The 24,019-nt window shown below is 47.2% G+C and overlaps 1 protein-coding gene across 4 annotated transcripts; it reads left to right on the top strand.

The window, feature by feature from the left end:
• On the top strand, positions 1-23,606 carry SNUPN (snurportin 1). 4 transcript variants are annotated; one of them, XM_038581038.1, is made up of 10 exons: positions 8-113; positions 1,718-1,771; positions 3,049-3,211; positions 7,126-7,273; positions 14,455-14,559; positions 14,813-14,909; positions 16,287-16,384; positions 18,630-18,707; positions 21,086-21,166; positions 23,028-23,606. In XM_038581038.1, exons 3-10 carry the CDS (start codon positions 3,054-3,056, stop codon positions 23,337-23,339), a joined length of 1,077 nt encoding a protein of 358 aa, XP_038436966.1. In that variant the 5' UTR covers positions 8-113; positions 1,718-1,771; positions 3,049-3,053; the 3' UTR covers positions 23,340-23,606. The 4 variants fall into 4 exon arrangements, with proteins under 4 accessions (XP_038436968.1, XP_038436966.1, XP_038436967.1 ...); XM_038581039.1 differs by lacking the exon at positions 8-113 and adding an exon at positions 120-332; XM_038581040.1 differs by lacking the exon at positions 1,718-1,771 and having other exon boundaries at positions 1-113.
• Positions 23,607-24,019: the final 413 nt, after the last annotated feature.

Raw genomic sequence — 24,019 nt, 5'->3', positions numbered from 1 at the left:
GGTGGGCGGGGTTGCGCGGCGCGGCCGGAGGCGGGGCCCCGGCCCTTTCCGCGCAGCTGATTGGTCGGCTCCGCCAGCGGCGCGGCGGCTCCTGGAACTGTCATCTCCGCCGGGTGAGTCCTGGGTTCGAGTCTGTACCCCGGCGTCCCGGGCCTCCCGAGGTGCCCCCCCACACACCCCGGAGAGGCAGAGCAGGCCCAGGCTCGCCCTCCCCGTCGGGCCAGGAGCCCTCAGGGAGCTTTAGTGCGGGGCCACGCGGGGCCTGCGCGACCTCGTCCCTAGAGAAGGGCTGAGCGGGGCTGCGGCGGGGAGGACCGGCCGAGGGCTACCAGGTGCGTGCGCGGGGCCGCAGCCCGTGGGGCCGCAGAGGAGGCTTCCGGCGGGGGGGGGCGGGAGGGGGGACTGGGAGGGGAGGCTGCAAGGGGGCGGCTGGGAGGGGAGGCTGCAGGGGGGCTGCGGGGGGCGCTGGGAGGGGAGGCTGCGGGGGGACTGCGTGGGGGGCTGGGAGGGGGGCTGCAGGGGGACTGCGTGGGGGGCTGGGAGGGGGGCTGCAGGGGGACTGTGGGGGGGGCTGGGAGGGGAGGCTGCAGGGGGACTGCGGGGGGGGGGCTGCAGGGGGGCTGCGGGGGGGGCCGCCAGGGGGGAGACAGCAGCATCCGGGATGGGTTGCAGGAGCAGGAGGCCCCAGGAACGGAGCATGATAGATACATTCTAATATTTTAGATTTGGACATTACTTTGATAAGCCTAAGACCATGCACTAAAAGATTGTGTTTTAAGATTGTATTTATTTATTCATGAGACACACAGAGAGAGAGAGGCAAAGACACAGGCAGAGGAAGAAGCAGGCTCCCTGCAGGACTCAGGACTCGATCCCAGGGCCCCGGGGTCATGCCCTGGGCTGAAGGCAGATGCTCAACTGCTGAGCCACCCAGGCGGCCCTAAAAGAGTGTACTATGGAAGTGTTTACATGTATACAAAACTCAGCAAAACACGGAAAATAGCATTCCATTATGGGCCTCAAGTACTCATCACCAGCCTCAACCACAAACGGCCAGCCTGGTTGCATTACAAATATGTTAAGATTCGCCTCAAATCCATCCTGATAATATGTTAACCTTATGTTACAAAAAAAAAAAAATTTCCCTTCACGCTCAATGGGTGTAGAGGTTCAGTGTTGCAAGATGACAACAATACTGGAAGTTGGTTGCACAACAGCCGAACTGCAACTTAAAAATGGTTAGGATGAAAAAGCTAAAAGGAAAAAATGGTTAGGATGGTAAGTTTTATTGCATGGGTTTTAACCACAATTTTTTTTTTTAAGGTCCTTTCAAATTAAAAAAAATGCAAATTAGGGAAAAAAATCTGACTGCAAATGTGCAATGGAAAGTAACTCATTGCCAAGTGGAGGCCGATAGAGTTGTTTTTTAACTCATGGAGGCTCTGAAAGGAAGCTCTTGGTTTTGGGGGCTCAGAGCAGTGGGATCTGGCTTTGGGGTGGAGCTTAAGCACTGGGATGGCCTCTGGTTTATACCAGACCTGAAGGGTTAGGTGAGCCCAGCTTTGCCAGTTGGATTTCTCCTAAATGTTCCTGTTCTCTTACACTCTGAGCTACACCTTTAACCCTTAGCTAAGCTCCTATGCCACTTTGTACCTTCGTTCACAGGAAGGTGAGTTAAGTGTGAATTCACCTTTTTCTTTCCACTCTCATTCTTTAGGGCACTTCTGGGTACTCTGTCTCCAATCTACTCCATCTCCCAAATGTACCACAGGTCAGTATTTCACACTCCTTGGTGTTAACTGGTAGCCTAACCTTCGGCCTTCTAGCTCTACTTTCTAGCTTTCTACCTTCTACCTTCTAGCTCTGGTCCAAGTGAGTCCTACATGGATAGCCCTGAAACCTTCCTTTTGCCCACCCCCAAACAAACTATAAAGTGAAAAAGTAATTGCCAGTTGTGGTTTTGGGGCTAATTTGTCTTGCTCTAGGGGCCCCAGGACCCATTAAATTTTCTTAATGTAAGTTGGCATTTATTAGAGAGTTAAACAATTGGATAAAATTTGCACCAGAAAGTTATATTAGAGGGTTGCCTGGCCAGCTCAGTCAGTGGAACATGTGACTCTTGATCTTGGGGTTGTGAGTTCAAGCCCCACATGAGGCATCGAGCTTACTTTAAAAAATAAAATAAAATGTGTGCATTTAAAAAAATATGTTATTGAGTCATGGCTACTTAGGACTATTCAAGACAAATTGGATACTTGCTCACATCAGTGATGGTGAGAAGGAATTAGTGACAGGGCTGCTGGTAATGAATGACAAAGCAAAAGCTAGATTCTTTTTTTTTTTTTTTTTTTACAAAGTGATTTCTTTTTTTTTTATTTTGTTTTAATTTATTTATGATAGTCACACAGAGAGAGAGAGAGAGAGGCAGAGACACAGGCAGAGGGAGAAGCAGGCTCCATGCACCGGGAGCCCGACGTGGGATTCGATCCTGGGTCTCCAGGATCGCGCCCTGGGCCAAAGGCAGGCGCCAAACCGCTGCGCCACCCAGGGATCCCCAAAAGTTAGATTCAATCAGAGGATAAATTTGCTTAGTGTTCGACCTATAGATTTATTTATTTTTTTAATTAAAAAATTTAAAACAATAAAAATATTTAAAAGACATTATATATTTATGAGAGACACAGAGAGACAGAGGGAGAAGCAGGCTCCATGCAGGGAGCTCCATGTGGGACTCGATCCTGGGTCTCCAGGATCACACCCAGGGCTGAAGGCGGCACTAAACCACTGAGCCACCTGGGCTGCCCCTCGACGTATGGATTTATATCTGTTCACTGAGCTATAATTATTGAAGTATCCACAGGAAATAATGTTATTGTGCATATATAACTCATTTACTCTTTAACTTTCTCTTTCCCCATAGAAAAGTTGTGATTTTGGATTATGTGAGGTTTTTTTTTAGGAATGTAGCCATCATGTTACATCATAACTGCCTGTACACAGGAGGTAATATGAAATCAATGACCTGTTTTCTTATGTTTTCCTTTGTAGGGAAAATGGAAGAGCTGAGTCAAGTCCTGGCTAGTAGCTTTTCTGTGTCCCAAGATCTGAACAGCACAGCTGCCCCACACCCCCGCCTGTCCCAGTACAAGTCCAAGCACAGTTCCTTGGAGCAGAGTGAGCGGCGGCGCCGGTTATTGGAACTGCAGAAATCGTAAGGCTTGCTTTAACTCTTTGGCTTCTTTCTTCAGGCTGGGAGCTGTGAACCAATCAGGAGGCTCTAGGTTTGATTCTTCAAAGTAGACCTTTTGTAGGTACATCTTGCCCGTGAGGTTGGGAGGGGCAAATACTGGAAGAGGTAGACTTCCTTTACACCGCAAGCTTAGGAAAAGATGGAAATGTAGAAAGAGACTGAAGTTTGAAAGCAAAAACTCAGTTATTTGGTTAAATTGTTCTTTTTTTCCTGGCAGCAGTACTGAGCTTTGCAATTTAGGGACTTGTGAAAGCCACGCCCAGACTTCCACTCCCCACATTCCCTGTGTGGCTTCTGCACTCTGAATCCTGGCATCGGTGTGGTCTTCCTGTCTGCCTGCAGCCTGAATGTTTCTATGGAGCCCTTGAGAGTTCAATACAAATAATTCCACAGGGAATCTGAGGAAATGTCTTCCATACACTGACTTCTCAATGCCAAAATGAGCAAACAGGGGAAGAGAGCAGGGAAAGTGTGTTTGAGGCCAGGCTGCTCTGAAGCCAGAGCCTGTCCTTTTATCCTGAGTACCACATGGGCCTCTTCTGGGTAATAAGGAATTGAGGATTTGAAGGCACTACTAACAGCTGCACAGTTTTTCTACTGTCTACATTCTGCCCAGTGCTGCATTATTGGATGTACTTAGCAGAAATGGTTCCCTGTGGCCTCTGGGTTATTTGCAGGTTGCATTCTCAGATCACCTCCCCCCTCCACACTCCCACCTCTGTTGTTTAAGAATTATAATTAATTATTTTGAAATAGGGAACACATTAATTTTATGTATTCATATTCAAAATTCAAAATTTGTAAGAGTAGGGATCCCTGGGTGGCGCAGCGGTTTGGCGCCTGCCTTTGGCCCAGGGCACGATCCTGGAGACCCGGGATCGAATCCCACATCGGGTTCCTGGTGCATGGAGCCTGCTTCTCCCTCTGCCTGTGTCTCTGCGCCTCTCTCTCTCTCTCTGTGACTATCATAAATAAATAAAAAATTAAAAAAAAATATGTAAGAGTATATGGTGAAGTCTCCATCCTAGTATGACGCTAAGTGAAATAAGTCAGCCTGAGAAAGAAATACCGTACAATTTCACTCGTGGACTCTGAGAAACAAAACAAATAAACAGAAAGTAGAATCAGACCCTTAAATACAGAGAACAAATTGGTGGTTGCTAGAGGGGAGGAGGGAGAATGGGAGATCCGGGCATCCAGTTACAGAATGGCTGAGTCATGGGAATAAAAGGCACGGTGTAGAGGATACAGTCAGTGATACTGTAGTGGTGTGGGATGGTGACGGATGGTAGCTCTACTTGTGGTGAGCGCAGGATAACGTAGAGAGGTTGAATCGCAGCACTGTACACCTGAAACTAATGTAACATTGGGTGTCAACTATACAATAAATAAACAAACCAACCAAAAAATCTCCCTCCCAATTCTGTCCTCTGGCCATTCACTTCCTCTACCATATTAGTTTCTTTAGTATCTTTCCAAAGATATTCTGTGTAGATAAGAGCAAGTGTGGCTTTATGTGTCTATACCATTTTTTAAACAGAGGGCAGCCCCGGTGGCTCAGTGGTTTAGCACCACCTTCAGCCCAGGTGCAATCCTGGAGACCCGGATCAATTCCCAGGTCAGGCTCCCTGCATGGAGCCTGCTTCTCCCTCTGCCTGTGTCTCTGCCGCTCTCTCTCTCTCTCTCTCTCTCTGTGTGTGTCCCTCATGAATAAATAAAATCTATAAAAAATATTTTAAAAAAATAAAAATAAACAGAAGTACTGTACAATACACTGTTCTGTGCATTTACTTAACAACATTTTTGGGGAGAGATTTTATATCAGTACCATCTCATTCCTTTATTGTGGTGCCAAGTATTCCATTGGATGGATAATTCATAATGGAATCTACCCAATCCCCTACTGATGAGCATCTGGGTAGTTTTCCTTCTCTGGTGCTTTCAAACAGTACATGGGAAATGACCACAGATGTGCATCCTTTCACGCAGGTACAAGTACACCAGCTCTTCCTTATTCTTGAGATAAAAGGCCATGGTGCTTGCATGTGCTTTCTCAGGTGTGCACCTTCTCATGAATGTGCACGAATTTGTGTGTGTGTTTGAGACGAAACCAGCTGAGTTGGTCTCACTGCCTCAGTGGTGGATCTTTCTTAAAAGCATTGAGGAGGGATCCCTGGGTGGCGCAGCGGTTTGGCGCCTGCCTTTGGCCCAGGGCGTGATCCTGGAGACCCGGGATAGAATCCTACGTCGGGCTCCCGGTGCATGGAGCCTGCTTCTCCCTCTGCCTGTGTCTCTCCCTCTCTCTCTCTCTCTCTCTGTGACTATCATAAATGAATAAAAAAGAATCTTTAAAAAAAAAAAAAAAAAGCATTGAGGAAACCAAGTGTGGGAGGTTACATTGTATCTACAAATCACTTTGAAACAATCAGGTTCCAAACAGTTCTTATTCTTTTTCCTTTTTTTTTTTTTTTAAGATTTTATTTATTTGAGAGAAAGAGCATGAGCCGGGGGAGTAGAGGGGGAAGAGGGAAGGGGAGAGAGAGAAAGAGAGAATCTCAAGCAGATTCCACACTGAGCACGGAGCCCACATGGGGCTCAATTCCACAACCTGGAGACCATGACCTGAGCTGAAACCAAGAATCAGACGTTCAACCAACTGAGTCACCCAAGCACCCCAGTTCTTATTACTTCTTAATTACCCAACCTTTCTAGAACATGTAGTAATTTTTTTAAAGGAGGATAACGATACAGGGAAATAAGTAAAAGATATATTAAATTTAGGGGCACCTGGATGGCTCAGTCAGTTAAGCATCTGCCTCATGTCATGATCTCAGAGTCCTGGGATCCAGCCCTGCATTGAGCTTCCTGCTCAGTGAGTAGTCTACCTGTCCCTTTCCCTTACCCTTCCCCCTGCTTATGCTCTCTCTCTCTCTTAATTAAATAAATAAAATCTTTAATTAAAAAAAAAGATATTAGGGATGCCTAGGTGGCTCAGTGGTTGAGCGTCTGCCTTCCACTCAGGGTGTGATCCCCGGGTCCTGGGATTGAGTCCCACATCGGGCTCCCTGTGTGGAGCCTGCTTCTCCCTCTGTGTCTCTGCCTCTCTCTGTGTCTCTCATGAATAAATAAATAAAATCTTAAAAAAAAAAAAAGTCAGGAAGAAGGCCTGGCTGCTCCTCAGAAAGCTGTGTAAATTAGGGGCACCTGGGTGGCTCAGTCAGTGAAACGTCCCACTATTGATTTCAGCTCAGGTCATGATATCAAGGTCAGGTTCCACACTCAGCGGGAAGCCTGCTTGAGCTCTCTCCCTCTGCGTGTGTGTGCTCTCTCTCTCTCTCTCTCTCTCTCTCAAGCAAATAAATAATCTTTAAAAAAGAAAGAAAACTGTATTAATTGGAAAGTCCCAGAAGTGGTCCTTGTTGTTGTTGTTTTGAAGTGGTCCTTGTTTTAACCTGCTCACCGCATCTCACTCATTCCTCTCTTCAGTCACTGGGGGTCCTTTTAACAGATACCTGTCAGGCAGGAAGCTCAGCTCTCAGGGTGCGGGAGTAGAGGTGGGAGTCTGGAATGGGGTGAACAGCAGCAGGGTCAGCCTCTCCAGCCAGTGAACGTCGAGAATTCCTTTCAACATTTTACTCTGCCTGGTTTTCGGGAAACTGAGGAAGGCTGAGTGTGTTCAGAGGGGGCTCCCTATCTAGGACAGGTGAAGGGCCGTCACTAGTTTAGCCTTTGGAAGGAAATTTCTACCGTTTCTTCCCCTAGAATCCCCAGGGTGCTCCTGAACTCGGAGCCTTTCAGTTAAACTAAACTGGTCACCTTGTAGGGGGTCTTCATAAGAGACATAAAGGGCTGTCCTTGTGCCTTCTTCCCTCCAGCAACCGGCTGGATTACGTGAATCATGCCAGGCGACTGGCTGAAGATGACTGGACAGGGATGGAGAGTGAGGAAGAGGAAGATAAGAAAGACGATGAAGAGATGGACATTGACGCCGTTAAGAAGTTACCAAAACGCTATGCTAATCAAGTGAGTAGTCCAGGGAAGGTGAGGCCCGGGTCCAACCCCACCAAGGTAAGTGTTGCCATAAAGAGAGGAGGAGGAGACAGGAGGAAGGAATGGGCAGGCTGCAAAGAAGCTGTGGATGTGCATTAAGCGTATGGACTAAGAGAAGAGATGGCTTATGGTGCCCTATGCTGACCAGGGGTCACTGAGGGAGGCTGTGGGTGGTCATACTATAACCCGAGGTCGCTGGCCTGCTGCAGAAAGCCGCCGAGCTCTTAATACACTAACAGAGTCCATGCACTTACTTAGTGGTCATTGTACAGCAATGCCGGATTGGACCTGCCCAGCCTGCACTTCCCCGACCCCACTCCTAGGTTGGTGGTCTTTCCTGAGCAGTGGACTAACATGTCAGTCTTGGATCTTCACATTCAGGTGGTGGAAGGTGGGGAGTGCAGTTGCCCTTGAGTATGGCCACTTGCCAACTGGCCAGCCAGTTGGCCTCCATGAGGCTGAGGCTGTGAAACAACAGATGATTGTAACATACTTGACTAAGTGGCCTGTTGGTTGCAGAAAGAAACCAGTGTGGTCTGTGGAGCCATAGGGGAAGCAGGCGTGGAGACTGTTCAGTGCTTCTGGCAGGCCAGGTATTCCGGAAGGCAGGGTATGGGTCCAAGGGGAGCCAGGGGCCTACCTTGCTATTATATTGTTCTCTCTATAACCCAAGTGTCTTGTCATCTCAGAATCCTCTCTTACCTTTAGAATATGGTTTCTGAGCACACATACTCCCATCTTCTTTCTGTGTCCCAGATACAGCACAGGCAATATCGTCTATGACAAAATACAATTCTGTTCTGCAAGTATTATTGAAGGCCCTACTCTGTATTCAGCTGGGCTATATGTGGGAAGATGGACAAGAGTCAGAAATGGCCCCTGTACCCCTGCAATAAGTGGAGGTGATGGTTTTTGCTATAAGAAAGTGAGATTAGGGACGCCTGGATGGCTCGGTGGTTGAGTATCTGCCTTCAGCTCAGGTCCTGATCCTGGGATCCAGGATCAAGTCCCATGTCAGGCTCCTTGCAGGGAGCCTGCTTCTCCCTCTGCCTGTCTCTCTCTCTCTCTCTCTGTGTGTGTGTGTGTGTGTGTGTCTCTCATGAATGGGTAAATAAAATCTTTAAAAAAAAAAAAAAAGTGAGATTAGGGGGCACCTGGGTGGCTCAGTGGTTAGGAGTGTCTGCTTTTGGTCAGGTCATAATCCTTGGGTCCTGAGATCGAGTCGCACATCAGCTTCCCACAGGGAGCCTGCTTCTCCCTCTGCCTGTGTCTCTGCTTCTGTGTGTGTGTCTCATGTGAATAGATAAATAAAATCTTTAAAAAAAAAAAAAGAAAGTAAGATTAGGGTGGGGGTGGGGTAACTGGGTGACAGGTGTTGAGAGCACATGATGAGATGAGCACTGGGTGTTATACTGTATGTTGGCAAATTGAATTTATTTTCCTAAAAGAATTTTATTTATTTACTCATAGAGACACAGAGAGAGAGAGAGTGAGGCAGAGACACAGGCAGAGGGCGAAGCAGGCTCCATGCAGAGAGCCCGATGCAGGGACTTGATTCAGGGTTTCCAGGATCACGCCCCGGGCTGCAGGCGGCGCCAAACGGCTGTGCCACCGGGGCTGCCCGGCAAATTGAATTTAAATAAAATTTTTAAAAAAGAAAGAAAGATTAGCTTCCAGCAAGGAAGGAAGTAGGGTTTAAAAAAAAAAAAAAAAGGAAGTAGGGTTGTGAAATCAGGAAAAAGTTAATGAAAGAGGGGGCAACTTTGAAGCATGGGTAGGACATGGACAGAGGTGCAGAGCATTCCAGGGTCTTCCAGGCAGCAGGAAGAGTCTGAGCAAGAGCCTCAAGGTGGGAGGAGTACACGGTGTGCTGAGAACAGTGTGCAGGCCAATGAAGATGGAACAGCATAGGGTTGGGGAAAGGAATATAGTAGAAACGTGCGGGAATGCAGACTGTCTTTTCGATTGTGGAGGACCACCAAGAATTTTTGAGCCAGGGACAGAGTTGGGAATTTGACATGCACGTCAGCGTGTAGAAGGGCCTGGAAGAGAGAAGCTGGAGTAGCTTAGCTTTGCGAAAATGATCTGCTGTCGGTGCTGAGAGCAGTGAGGGTGTGAAGGAAATTAGGTCACAAGTGTGAGAAGTGTCGCCAGGATAAATGGATAGAATCTAACAGGGATTGGATAGAAGAGGCAGTGTGAAAAGTGGTTGAGTGTTTAAACTCTGAAGTCACATTGACCTGACCTCAAAGCCAGGCTCTTTGTTGACCTTGAGCAGGTTACTTAACCGCTCCAAGGCTCGGTTTCTTAGCTGTAGAATGGGGACAGTTACAGTACTATTTCACAGGACTGTGAGAAGGATTGAAGGAGATGGTATGCCCACAATACTTGGCCTACAGCCCGTAATAGATGCCCCACAAATATTAGCTACTATTTTTTTAAACAGCTATGTTGAGATAAATTTACATACCACACAAATCACGCATTTCCAGGGTACCAATCAGTGTTTTTTAGAGTATAGTTATGGGGCTGTGCAACCACTACCACTGTATTAATTCCAGAACACTTTATCACCACCAGAAGGACGCTCATACCCATCAGCAGTTAACTCCCAATCTTCCTTTCCCCCGGCCCTTAGCAGTCAGTAATCTACTTTCTGTGTCTCTGGCTTTGCCTCTTCTGGACATTTCCTATAAATGGAAGCATATAAGATGTGCTGTATCTGTTTTCTTTCACTTAGCATAAGGTTTTCCAGGTTCATCTGCGGTGGAGCATGTGTTAGAATTTCATTTCTTTTTATTCCCAGATAACGTTCTGTTGTCTGGATCCCCCACATTTGGCTGGTCCACCCATCAGGTGGTGGCATTTGAGTCACTCCCACTTTCTAACTGCTGTGAATAATAATGCTGCTGTGGACAGTCACGAACAAGTTTTCGTGTGAATATGTTTCCATGTCTCCTGGGTAGGTACCTGAGAATGAAATTACGAGGGCGTGTGATCATTCTATGTTTAATGTTTGAGGAGCTGCCACACGGGTTTTTTTTTTTAAGATTTTATTTATTTATTCATGAGAGACAGAGAGAGAGAGGCAGAGGGAGAAGCAGGCCCCCTACAGGGAGCCCGATGAGGACGGACTTGATCCTGAGGGACTTGATCCCCGGTCTCCAGGATCACGCCCTGGGCTGAAGGCAGCGCTAAACCGCTGAGCCACCGGGGCTGCCACTGTTTTGCAAAATGACTAGAGCATTTTACTTTCCCACCAGCAGTGGGAATGAGGGCTCCAATGTCTCCACATCTTTGCCATAGCTTCTTATTGTCCATCCTTTTGAGTGTAGCCATCCTAGAGGGTGTGAAGTGATGTCTCATGGTTTTGATTTGCATTTCCTTAATGACTGATGATATGGAGCATCTTTTTATGTGCTTAGTAACGTTTTGTATACCTTCTTTGGAGAAATGTCTGTGCCTTTTTTTCTTTTTTTTTTTCTTTCTTTCTTTCTTTTTTTTTTTTTTTTTTTTTTAGAGAGAGGAGGAAAGAGAGAGAGAGGAGGGGCAAAGGGAGAGGGAGAGAAAGAATCTTAAGCAGGCTCCATGCCCAGTGTAGAGCCTGACATGGGCTCGATCTCATGATCCTGAGATCATGATCTGATCTGAAATCAAGAGCCAGACGCTTAACCAACTGGGCCACCCAAGTGCCCCCTAGGCCCATTTTTTAATTGGGTTGTCTTTTATAATTAAGTTATAAGAGTTTTTATGTATTCTAGATACAAGTCTCTTATCAGATACATAATTTGCAATATTTTTCTCCCATTCTGTGGGTTGTCTTTTTACTTTCTTGATGGTGTCGTTGGCAGCACTAAAGTTTTAAATTTTGAGGTAGTCTTATTTATCTATCCTTTGTTTTGTTGCTTGTGCTTTCGGTGTTGTATCACTATCATTCTTTAAGGAAGTGTTGATTATGGTTGGTTTAAGATTCGATAACAGATGAGGCGCCTGGGTGGCTCAGGAGGTTGAGTGTCTGCCCTTGGCTCAGGGTGTGATCCTGGCGTCCTGGGACGAGTCCCACACTGGGCTCCCGGCGAGGAGCCTGCTTCTGTCTCTGCCTGTGTCTCTGCCTCTCTCTCTCTCTGTCTCTAATGAATAAATAAATAAAATATATAAAAAAAAAAGATTCGGTAACAGAATGGTGTTGCCATTAACAGAGCTACAGGGTACAAAGGGGAAGTAGGGGATTTCAGGGATGGAAGGTATTTGGGTGATCGAAGGCCGTGAATCCTGTTTTGAGTACAGTGAGTATAAGGTAAAGAGAGAGCAAGCAGAGGAAGAGATACTACGTGGATGGCTGAAAATGTAGGTCTGGAGGAAAGGAAAGCAGTCTGGAGATGAAAAAGAAGGAGAATCGGGGTGCCTGGCTGGCTCAGTCAGTGGAGTATTCAACTCTTGATCTCAGGGTCATGAGTTCAAGTCCCATGTTGGGAGTAGAGCTTACTTAAGAAAAAAAGAAAGAAGAAAAAGAAAGAAAGAAAGAAAGAAAGAAAGAAAGAAAGAAAGAAGATAAGAGAGAGAGAGAGATAGAGAGGCGATGAGAGAGATAGGGGGAGGAGTTGAGACATCAAGAACAAGAACGACGAATCCCGAACAAGAACCGACGAAGAACTCTCAGAAATCAAGCTACGATTCGGCTCCTTCCGTACTTCCCGTCCCCCTTCCTTACGCCCTGCCCTTCTCCCCCTCCTCCCTCCCCCTACCCCCCCGCCCACCTCCCTCTCCTCCCTACCTCCCGCCTCCCCTCCCTCTCCCTCCTCCTCCTCCCCCTCCCTCCCTCCCTCCCTCTCCCTCCCTCTCGCCCTCCCCTCCCCTGCTCCTTCCTGCCTTCCGTCCCTTCCCCTCCTTCCGCCTTCCTCCTTCGCCCCCTCCCTCCGCCTCCCTCCTCCCTCCCTCCCTCCAAAAAGAAAGAAAGAAAGAAAAGAAAAGAAAAGAAAAGAAACAGAAGGAGAATTGGAGGATGTCCTCTCAGAAGTGGCAAGTGAAGCTGCAGAAGTAGATGTCCAGCCCCGACCAGGACAGCATCTGAGACAAAAAAAAAGTTGGGGGGGGGGGACTTAAAACAGCCTTCTGAAGATTCTCTACATGTTTTGGGGGAGTATGTGGAGGAGTGTTTGGAGGAAAAAAAAAGAAGAATAGCACTGGCTCACACGGCCAAGGGAACATGTGTCAAGGAGGATGAGGAGGCGGTGACCAGCAGCGGCACACAAGGAGGGGAGCACAGAGGATAAGGGGGGAGAGAGGGAAGAGGGAGACTTGGCAGCGAGGAAGTCATGGCCTTCGGCAGGGCCGTGGGGTAGGCAGATCTGGACTGAGAGTTCAGCAGCAGCGAGAAATAAGAAGTCATTTTGAAAGGGACAAAGTGCAATAGTTTACCAGAAATGCAGAGTGATAAAAGGTTTTCATTTTTGTTTTGTTTTGTTTTTTAAGGTTAGGGCTTGAGCATTTCGTGGGCCAAGGGAAAGGAGAGATGAAGTTCTGTGGGGGCAGTTAGTTGATAGGCCAGTCTCCTGTGTCGATGGGAGGAACTGTGAGCCACGAGTGGAAGAGTTAATCTTTGCAAAATTCATTTCACCACCACCACCACCCTTCTGTTTTTGTTCTGTTTTTTAAGGATTTTATTTACTTATTCATGAGAGAGAGAGAAAGAGAGAGGCAGAGACACAGGCAGAGGGAGAAGCAGGCTCCATGCAGGGAGCCCGATGCAGGACTCAATCCCAGATTCCGGGATCACGCCCTGAGCCGAAGGCAGATGCTCAACCACTGAGCCACCCAGGCGTCTCCCCTCTCTTTTAATTTAAATTTTGTTAGTTATGATTACAGTGCAATATTGATTTCTGGAGTGGGATTCAGTGATCCATCACTTACATACAACACCCAGTGCTCATCACAAGTGCCCACCCTGACACCCATCACCCATCTAGACCATCCCCCACCCAACTCCATCCATCACTCCTCAGTTTGTTCTCTATCAGTAAGAGTAACTTATGGCTTGTTTCCCTCTTCTTTTTTTCTTTTACACTTCCCCATATGTTCATCTGTTTTATTTCTTAAATTCTACATATGAGGGACACCTGGGTGGCTCAGTGGTTGAGTGTCTGCCTTCAGCTCATGGGATCCAGGATCAAGTCCTGCATTGGGCTCCTTATGGGAAGCCTGCTCCTCCCTCTGCCTATGTCTCCACCTTTCTCTCTCTCTCTCTCTCTCATGAATAAATAAATAAATCTTTAAAAAAAAAAAATCCGGGGCAGCCTGGGTGGCTCAGCAGTTTAGCGCCACCTTCAGCCTAGACCGTGATCCTGGAGACCCAAGATCGAGTCCCACATCAGGCTTCCTGCATGGAGCCTGCTTCTCCCTCTGCCTGTGTCTCTGCCTCTCCCTCTCTCTCTCTCTCTCTCTCTATCTATCTGTCTCTCATGAATAAATAAATAAAATCTTTTTAATAAATAAATAAATAAATTTTTAAAATTCCACACATGAGTGAGATCATTTGGTATCTTTCTTTCTTTCTCTGACTTATTTCACTTAGCATAATACCCTCTAGCTCCATCCACGTTGCTGCACTGGCAAGATTTCATTCTTAACCACCCCCCTTTTTTGAAGCAGATTTCCCAACATCCTTAGTACAGTATTTGGGGTAACCAGTTTGAGAAATGATGATTCAGATTGAGAGCATCTCAAGGTCAGGGGCCTGATTCATCTCTGAGGAATAGCCTCTGGCAGGTGGATGGACAAAGTAAGGTGAGGAAGAAGGTCCCTACACCCAGACACAGGAGGCACGGTAGTAGGAGTGGGATGGATGAAGATGAGGAGAGAAGTTGAAGTTCACAGTGAGCAGCCTCCATCCCGTCAGTTGAGACAAGTTGACTGAGGGCAAGTGGGGGCGGAGGTCTACCGTCAGCCTTGGGGGTATTCCATTATATAGAGAGGATGTGAGTTCTTTGTCCTTGCATCCATTGCAGCAGCACACCCCTGTTGATTTTCTAAATAGTCTCTCCACCCAGCGTGGGGCTTGAACTCACAACCCCAAGATCAAGAGTCGCACGCTTTCTCGCCTAAGCCTGCCAGGCATCCCCTGTTGATTTTCTATGCCATTTTTTGTATGTTCCCAGTTGATGCTCTCTGAGTGGTTAATTGACGTCCCTTCAGATTTGGGACAGGAATGGATTGTGGTCGTGTGCCCTGTGGGAAAAAGAGCCCTGATCGTGGCCTCCAGGGTGAGTAGCTGCCTCCTGCCTCGTCCAGTGCGCCTGGGCTATAGCAGGAGGGGTTCTTTGTACTTCGTGCACCTTCCCTGCTACAGCAGCTATGCCTGGCCTGGGGATTGAAACACTTGCCCGCGGGAGGGATTTGTTGAGAGCCATCTTTGGGCTGGTGACACGCCTGCAGATTGTGGAAGCGAGAGGGTGAGATGGACCTTGATGCCTGATGGGATGGCTAACTGTCCCCCCCCCCTTCCCCCCACCGCAGGGCTCCACCAGCGCCTACACCAAGAGTGGTTACTGTGTCAACAGGTTTTCTTCCCTTCTGCCCGGAGGCAACAAGCGAAACTCAACCACAGCAAAAGGTATCTGCCTAATATTGTCCATTTACTAAGTTTGTTTAGAAAGATATATATTTTTAAGTAATCTCTGCACACCATAGGGGCTCAAACTCACAACCGCAAGATCGAGAGTCACATGCTCTACCAACCGAGCCAACCAGGTGCCCCTTTTTAGTAAGTTTTATAATTAGTAAAAGGGGAAGGTTCTTGGTTACTTGCTTTAAAGACTCCCTTTGAAAGTGCACCTTTGACACTGTACGTCTGGATTCAGGCCATCATTTTCAAGGTCAGGCGAGTCCTGTCTCCGGGATTCCAGCCATCTTCAAGGTCAGGCCTCCTCAGTTGCAGAAGAGATGCAGCCCCTGAGGCCTGTTGGGCAACAAGTCCCTGAATTAAAGTTGACGCACCTTTCCCACGGATGTCCGTTACTGGGTGACAGTGCAGTTTGGAGGCCGTAGGTCCCCCAGAAAGCTGTTGCTGAGGCTTCCTGCCAAATCTGTCTTCTCCCTGTGGTTGTGTTAACCGCAGCCTCTCCCTGCCCCCGAGGCTCAGCTGAGGACACTAAGATCGTAGAGGTGAAGTAACTTGCCCAGTCACTCGCCCGGGAAGGGGTCCGGGAAGGGGCCAAGCTGGGCCTCAACCCCACTCTCGTCCCTGCCTGTTCAGGCTCCCTTGGTGGCTCCTCATGTGCTTGGTATTGAGCCTAGACTTTTCTGTTGGCTTTCAGAGCGCATCACATGTGAACGCTGGCTCGCCCATGCCTCTCCCCAACTCCTCATACCGCGTCTAGCTCTCTTCCGCTGGCTTATTCCCCACATGTGCCCACTTCATTCCACCCGTGGGCCTTTGCTCATGCCACATCCGTATTCCAGCCTGACATCTCCTCCCACCTCCCCTCTACCCTATTGTTTTAATCCTCTGATCCCAGAAGACTGTTCATGTGCCAGCTCTCCCGTGAAGTATTTCCTGCTCTTCCAGTCTCCCTCTTCTAGAACCCCTGTTGCTCTTAGCTTGTGTTGTACACTTCAGCTCTTGGTTCTTTGCTCCATGATCATTTGATCCCCTTAACTGGATTGTAACTTCCTTAAAAGCAGGGACTACTTATAGTTAATGTTCCACACAGAATAGACCACCTATGATAGGAACTCAAAAATGCATGTAAAATGGAAGATTACCTGCTTTTGGGCTGAAGCTTTTTCTAAGGTGAGCAAATGTCCTAGTTTATCTAAAAGTTCAGAATTCCCATCTGGCTGAAGGGTTGCCTTGGTCCCTCACATGCCATCCTACTTGCGTACCCTTAGCTGCACCAAGGAGTTAGATAAGGGCCATGGAGAACTTTCTCCCTAATGACCTCTGATTGGAAGGGGTACCCTGTACTGACTTTCTGCTCTGTGACCCCAGACTACACCATTCTGGACTGCATTTACAGCGAGGTGAACCAAACCTACTATGTTCTAGATGTGATGTGCTGGCGGGGACACCCTTTTTATGACTGCCAGGTAAGGACTGATACTCTCCTCATGTATTCTTCTGTTTTCTCCTTTCTTCCTGGGAAAGTGGCTCAGCATGTGGGTTTGGTACGTGACCAGCTTCTTGGTGTGCACAGGATGTGGTATATCAAGTACATTATCTAATGTTCCTTGCATTTTTGAGTGTGTTTAAATTAGCTTCGTTTTTAAAAAAAGAAGTAGGAGGAACTAAGGGAAGTACAGCAATTCTCGAGGGGAGGAAAGAGTGAAACAGCAGAGGGGTAGGCTGGGACTCTGTGGAAGCTGCACCCGCCCCCTCCCCTCTCTCTAGAGTGTGGGAGGATTGCTGGCACGGGAGACGGTGGGCAATGGGGATGCCACCTTGTGCAGGCCGCACAAGGAAGAGAAGGTGGAATGAAGTTACCAACAAGGAGTCTCTGGCCAGCTCTACTGCTTCACCAACCACATCCTGATGCTGAAAACAACAGGACCTCCTTAGTATGATACAAAGGCTCGAATCTCTGAGGGGCCAGCTCTGGAAGGAGATTTTCCAAGTGAGGAGAGGCCTCGGTATTCACCCCTCGAGGGTCACCTTCCTCCAACAATTTCCTGGTGATTCCAATGAGTGACAGTAGCAGCCATCAGAGTGAGTCTAGGTCAGCCCCTCAGACTCCATTTCTCTTCTTAACACTCCCTCACCTTTGTCTCAGGTTTCTAGTGGTGACTTTTTTGTCCTCCTCGACAATTAGTTTATCACAGTTAGAAATGCAAATTCCTGGACCTACTGAATCAGAAACTTGGGTAAACTTATGTTTTAACAAGCCTACGGGCAATCCCCAGGCAGGCCTTGAGGGCTGTCACCATAGGCTGCTGCTTCTCTGTAGCCAGTAGCCAAAGCACGATTTTCCAAAGCTAGGCGGTGGGGCTGCAGAATTCAAACACACACCTTGTTCTAACCTAATAGCTAAGATTTGCGTTGCCAAACACTCTGTGAACATTATCTCACTGAAGCCCTTACAGCAATTCTATAAGGTGAGTACTGTTGTTATTTCCCCATCTTAGGCGTGGAAGCTGACAGCCACAGATCTTAAGTACTTTGCTGTAGGGCAGAGCCACACCTAAAACTCAGATCTCATAAATTCAGTCTAGAACACATCTTCCTCAGGGACCTGGATGCTCAGTCCGTTAAGCATCTGCCTTCAGCTCAGGTCATGATCTTGGGGTCCTGGGATCAAGCCCCACATAGGGCTCCCTGCTCAGTGGGGAGCCTGCTTCTCCCTCTCCCTCTGCCTTTGCCCCTCTCCACCCCCTCACTTGCTTGTGCTCTCTGCTCTTTTTTGTGTGTGTCTCTCTCTCCCAAATAAATAAATAAAATCTTAAAAAAATAGAATATATTTTCTTTTCATTCTCCTGAAGTATGTTTCATAACATGTATTCACAAATTATAAGTTTGGTAACTAAAATTACCTGTATTTTTATAATATATAGGATAGACTGTCCTTTTTAATTTTTTTTAAAGATTTTATTTATTTATTCATGAGAGACACAGAGAAAGAGAGGCAGAGACAGGCAGAGGGAGAAGCAGGCTCCATGCAGGGAGCCCAATGTGGGACTCGATCCCGAGTCTCCAGGATCACGCCCTGGGCGGAAGGCGGCACTAAACTGCTGAGCTACCTGGGCTGCCCTGTCCTTTTTAATTTTTAAAAGCAAAATAATATACAGGAAACAAAAGGCACTAAATAGCTACAAAAGGGTATGGATCCGTAATTCAGAGAATAAAGTAGTTTATAAGTTACAACTATAAAGTAGTTTCTAATCCTCAGAATGAAACCTGAATGACGATTAACATACTGTGCTTTGGAGTCAGAGTCCTGAGTCAGAGTCCTGAGTCCCCTTGGCTGAATGATATAATCTCTCTGAGCCTCAGAGTCCTCACTTGTAAACTGGAGATAATGGTAATCCAACTCTCAGAGGGTGGGTGGGTGAGGATCAATGATTAGGTGAATAAGGTCCTTAGCATGGAGCCTGGCACATAGTAGGCCTACAGTGATACATGTTGGCTCGACTGCTATTAAACATCCTATTGGGTTTTAAGAAAAAAATCTTCAAAGATTTTATAAACATCTTCCTGACCTTATGGCAGTGTTTGAAGGGACGTGATAGAAGGGCTTAGGTCTTCATAAATTAGGTGGTTATTTAGAATGGGGTGTTTTTGTTCATTCTACAGTTTGAAATGAGCAGCATTTCATCTTTCTGTTTCCCTCCTCTGTGTCAGACTGATTTCCGATTCTACTGGATGCATTCAAAGTTACCAGAAGAAGAAGGACTGGAAGAGAAAACCAAGCTTAATCCCGTAAGACCTGGTGTTAGGACTGTGGGATTCTTTAGGGGGATTGTTTTGGATTGTTCTATTATCTAAATGTAATAATTGTGAATGAAATGATCTTGTTTTTGAGATAGCATGGGAAGGATGTGGGCTTAACAGTCATCCAGATCTGAACTAGTTTTGGCTTTAACAATTACTAGCTAAAATTAATAACCTCATTTGGCCTTAGTTTCTTCATCTGTGTAATAGAGTTCGTAACACCTACTTTACTGGATTGTTCTAAGAACCAAGTAATACAAACATGCACGTTCTCCTAACATGATACTTATGGTAGGCACTCAATAAACAGTGGTTGATATAAAATGCTAATAACTTTTTATAAATAATGCTATTTAGGGATCCCTGGGTAGCTCAGCGGTTTGGCGCCTGCCTTTGGCCCAGGGCGCGATCCTGGAGTCCTGGGATGGAGTCCCGCGTCGGGCTCCCGGCATGGGACCTGCTTCTCCCTCTGCCTGTGTCTCTGCCCCTCTCTCTCTCTCTCTCTCTCTATGTCTATCATAAATAAATAAATATTTTTTAAAAATAATGCTATTTAGAAGTCTAGTACAGTGGTTCTCAAATTGTAGCATTCGTCAGTAGTATATGGAATCCTGGTAAACCTAGATCCCTGGGCCTCCTCACTGGAGCTTCTGATTTACTAGGTCAGGATGAGCCTGAGGATTCCTTTTTTTATTTTTATTTTATTTTTGTTATTTTTAAAAAAAGATTCTATTTATTTATTTGACAGAAAGTGTGAGAGAGAGAGAGAGCGCGCGCAAACAGGGGAAGCAGCGGAGGGAGAGGAAGAGGCAGGCTCCCCACTGAGCAGGGAGCCTGATGTAGGCAGTCTTAGGGTATCTTCTGACTTTGCTGTGTCAGAGCATCAGAAAAGGGCTGGAAGCCGATTCCTGGGAAAGGATGTGCCACTGCCCTTCAGAGCCTCAGCTGCACCCTGCTAGATAAGTCAGAATGCCAGAGCTGGAAAGGCCCTGCAAGGATAGCTCATCTGCATCCTTCATTATTCAGATGAAGAGGCGAAGGCTCAATCCTAGGACCCGGGGATCATGACCTGAGCCGAAGGCAGACGCTCAACCACTGAGCCACCCAGGCGCCCTGAGCCTGAGGATTTCTAACATGTTCCCCAGTGGCACTGGCACTGCTAGTCCACAGACCACACTTTGAGAACCTCTGTTCTTGTGACTGGGCTGAGAGGGACCTCATTTTACAGATGAGGATGTATGCTCAGAGGAGACTGCCTTCCCCAAGGTCTCACAGTCCAGGATGACAGCCTGTGTGTCTTTGCTCGCTACTCAGTGATTAAATATGCGACAGCTATGTTCAGGGCATTTTATTATCAAAGCCCGATAGATTGGCATTTGCTTGGATTGGTTACACTATTAAAGGCATTCAGTAACCACTTACAGGACAATAAATGGGGTCAGTATCCAGTGATGTTACAAGGAAGGTCCTGGAAGAACATATATTGAGGAGGGGAAACACAGGAGCAGCTCTGTCTGAAACGTTGTTCTAAGTGCTCTACATATATTATCTCACTGAAACCATGCAGCAACCTTATAAAGTAGATACTTGTATTATCCTGTTCTATAGATGAGAAAGCAGAGGCACATAGAGATGAAATAATTGGCAGAGTTGGGAGTCAAACCCAAGCAATCTGACTTCAGAGCAATCCTAATCACTTTGTTATAGTGTTCATTGTCCTTGCTAGGGACACCCAGGTGGCTCAGGGTTGAGCGTCTGCCTTTGGCTCAGGGTGTGACCCCGGGGTCCCAGGATTGAGTCCCACGTCAGGCTCCCTGCACGGAGCCTACTTCTCCCTCTGCCTGTGTCTCTGCCTCTCTCTCTCAGTTTCTCTCTCTCATGAATAAATAAATAAAATCTTTAATAAAGAAGTAAATAAATAAAAATCCTTGCTGATGTGAAAGGAGCTGCACTAGCCCTTCCTCAAGATTGTCATATGGCTTCGAGAATAACATACAGTAGAAGAAGAAAAAAAGAGAGAGAGAATAACATACAGTCCCTAAACCTAGCAGAGGACAGTTATTCTTAGTCCTGGCTGTGTGTTAAAATCAACTGGATAGCATTAAAAAAAAAAAAATGCCTGGGACCCATCCCTGGCCAATTCAGTCAGAATCTCAGGGTGGGGCCTGGGCTTCAGTGTTTTTTAAGAGATCCCTGGTGATTTTTGTGGATAAAGCAAGGTTGAGAACAACCAACCCAGTAATTCAGAGGGTGGGGGGAGGTAGAGAAGGATGAGACTGAACTTTTCTTCTTTGATAGTTTATCACTTGGTGGAACTCATATTATTTGTAACATATACTAATCCTTTGTTCTAATTTATGTTTTAGTTTAAATTTGTGGGACTGAAGAATTTCCCTTGTACTCCTGAAAGCCTGTGTAAGGTGCTGTCTATGGACTTCCCTTTTGAGGTAAGTAACAGCCATTGTCTTTATTGCCCTGATGTGCTTGCAGGACATAGGGAGGTTTGGTTACGCAGTCTTAGGGTATCATCTGACTTTGCTGTGTCAGAGCATCAGAAAAGGACTGGAAGCTGATTCCTGGGAAAGGATGTGCCACTGCCCTTCAGAGCCTCAGCTGCACCCTGCTAGATAAGTCAGAATGCCAGAGCTGGAAAGGCCCTGCAAGGATAGCTCATGTGCATCCTTCATTATTCAGATGAAGAGCCAGGGGCCCAGGGACGGGGAAGGCTTCCATTCCTAGGTCCTCCTTGGGTACCTGTTTTCTGCTGTGAGCCTGAGAGGCCGGCCCCTTGTTTAACTGCCATAGCTGATCGTGCAGGTGGGGACAGGGGACAGACAGGCCAAGGGGGTACGAACTCCTTATCCTTCCTCCTAAGAGCAAATGGTCCCTGGGGTGGCGCTTGCTGAGCAGTGGCATGGGAGCAGTGTGACCAACTTGCCCCAGTTTGTCCAGAACTTCCCCAACTTAGCACTGAAAGTCTCATGTCCCTAGAAGTTCCTCACCCTGGGCAATCATTTGTCATCCTCAGAACCTCTCCAGGCTCAGCCACAAACTTGCCTTTGCTCCTCATACCCTTTAAAATGGTGCCTAGTCACTGGGACGCTGGGTGGCTCCATCAGCGTCTGCCTTCAGCTCAGGTCACCATCCCTGGTCCTGGGACAGAGCCCAGCACTGGAGCTCCCTGCCCAGGGGGAGCCTGCTTCTCCCTCCGCCTCTGCCTGCCACTCCGCCTGCTTGTGCGCTGTCCATAAATAAATAACATCTTAAAAAAAATAAGAAAATTAAATTCTTTCCAGTCACCCACAAGTATTTGCTTGAACTCGATATAATTTTGCTAAAAGGATCAGTTTCCCAAATGGGGAAATGGCAAAGGCCAAGTTGCCTTCATTTCTGGGAGTCAATTAAGAAGGTGGTAAGAACACATCTTTATTTATGATTCTTATGCCCCAGTGACAATAAATGCTTTTTAGAGATGAGTCACTGAATCATGGAAAAGAAAATGTGGAACCGTAGGAGGTCTTCCCGTTGAGAAAACCTGAGTTTCCCAGAACATAGCTTGCAGATGATTTAGGGGGAGGTTGGGCAGCCGGCAATGGCGTGGGGAACAAGGCTTCCTGACAGCCTGTTGCCCCTGTGCTCAGCAGCCCAGCATCCTGGGGCCTGTCCAGTTCCCCTGCTTTTTCCCTGTGTGGGACACATTCCCCGTTACAGAGCCCTCGGAGTGATGAAAAGTAGGTGGGCTCTGGGACAGAAGACCTGGGTTCAAGTTGAATTTCTGCCTCATACTGTTTTTATTTATTTATATTTTAGATTTATTTTAGAGAGAGAGAGAGAGAGGATGAGTGGGAGGGGCAGAGAGAGAGAGAATCTCAAGCAGACTCTACACTAAGCGTGGAGCCTGACGTGGGGCTTGATTTCATAACTTTGAGATCACGACTGGAGCTGAAAGCAAGAGTCAGATGTTCAACTAACTCTACCACTCAGGCTCTCCCCTTCTGTGTTTCCAGGGAGGCCCCCAGAACTACCCAAGCCCCATTTCTTAAACACCTTCAGTGGCGGGTATGAAGATAAAGTAGTAGATAGCAACACCCTGTAAACAGGAAAGTGCTACTTATGTTTTTATCCTCCAAGGTTTAGTTTTCTAGACCATTTCTTCATTTAGAGAAATTGCACGTGTGAGAAACAAGGCTTCTTTTTCCTCTGGCGAGGAAAGGGAGTTGGCCCACTAAAGCTGCCCCTGTGTGCATCGGCTTTCCTGGAAACACGTGGCCCAGAAGTCATTTTCACCCCTGGTTTCCTCTTTTGTAGGTAGATGGACTTCTCTTCTACCACAAGCAGACCCACTACAGCCCCGGAAGCACCCCTCTGGTGGGCTGGCTGCGCCCCTACATGGTGTCAGATATTCTCGGCATAGCGGTGCCCTCCGGCCCGCTGACCACCAAGCCAGAATATGCTGGGCACCAGCTCCAGCAGATTATTGAGCACAAGAGGAGCCAGGAAGGCATGAAGAAGAAAGTCACACACAAGGCATCTGACTATGAGTTGGAACACCTGTCTACTCCTAGGCTGGAGAGCCCTCCCCATAGCCTGGAACCCCCTGGGAGCCTCATGGAGAACTAATAGGGCAGCCCCTTGGGGAGTCACAGGATGGTGCTTCATCCCAGAAGTACGGCTGGAGAGGAGGACGGTGACAACACCAGGTTACTTCATTTTAGAGTGGACTTAGCAAAGCCACTCCAGCTGGAGACAGCTTATCTCCTATCTGAAATGCTGGCTCGGGCAGTTGAGGGAGGTTCCCAGATTGGGTGGTCTTTGGATGTGAGCAGTAATTTGGGTGAAAAGTGTATCCCAGATATCCAAATGTAAATATATGTAATTCTTACGAAAGAAGTTGTTTGTGGTTCTTAAACTTTAGATGGTCTTGACCCTTCCCCCCCAGGCTACCTAAACCATGACTGTTCAATCTTGGCCCATTTCACTGTTTTTAGCACTTAAGCATTCTGCTGAGTTTCCAGTTGCTGCTGTTAGTAACGTCATTTTCTAAAAGGTCTTACCAGGAACTGCAGTTCTTGGTATTTGAATATGTTCCCTCTTCTGAGAAGTGTGATTTTCTTTGGTTTAGACAATGCCAGAGATAAAATGTAAGTGGAATTCATTCACAACTTCAACAAACGTTTGCTCTTCCAAAGATAAGCCTTGCGCTAGGCCCCAGTGGTTTATGGAGACAGGCGGCACTCAGTCCCTGCCCTTGAGGAGTTCACAGTCCACTTGAGGATAGCAACCCACCAGCAGGGCCTAGA

Source organism: Canis lupus, chromosome 30, assembly GCF_011100685.1.
Source record: "Canis lupus familiaris isolate Mischka breed German Shepherd chromosome 30, alternate assembly UU_Cfam_GSD_1.0, whole genome shotgun sequence".
Taxonomy (NCBI): Eukaryota; Metazoa; Chordata; class Mammalia; order Carnivora; family Canidae; genus Canis; species Canis lupus.
Note: the sequence above shows the minus strand (reverse complement) of the source record. Positions and strands in the feature narration are given on the sequence as shown.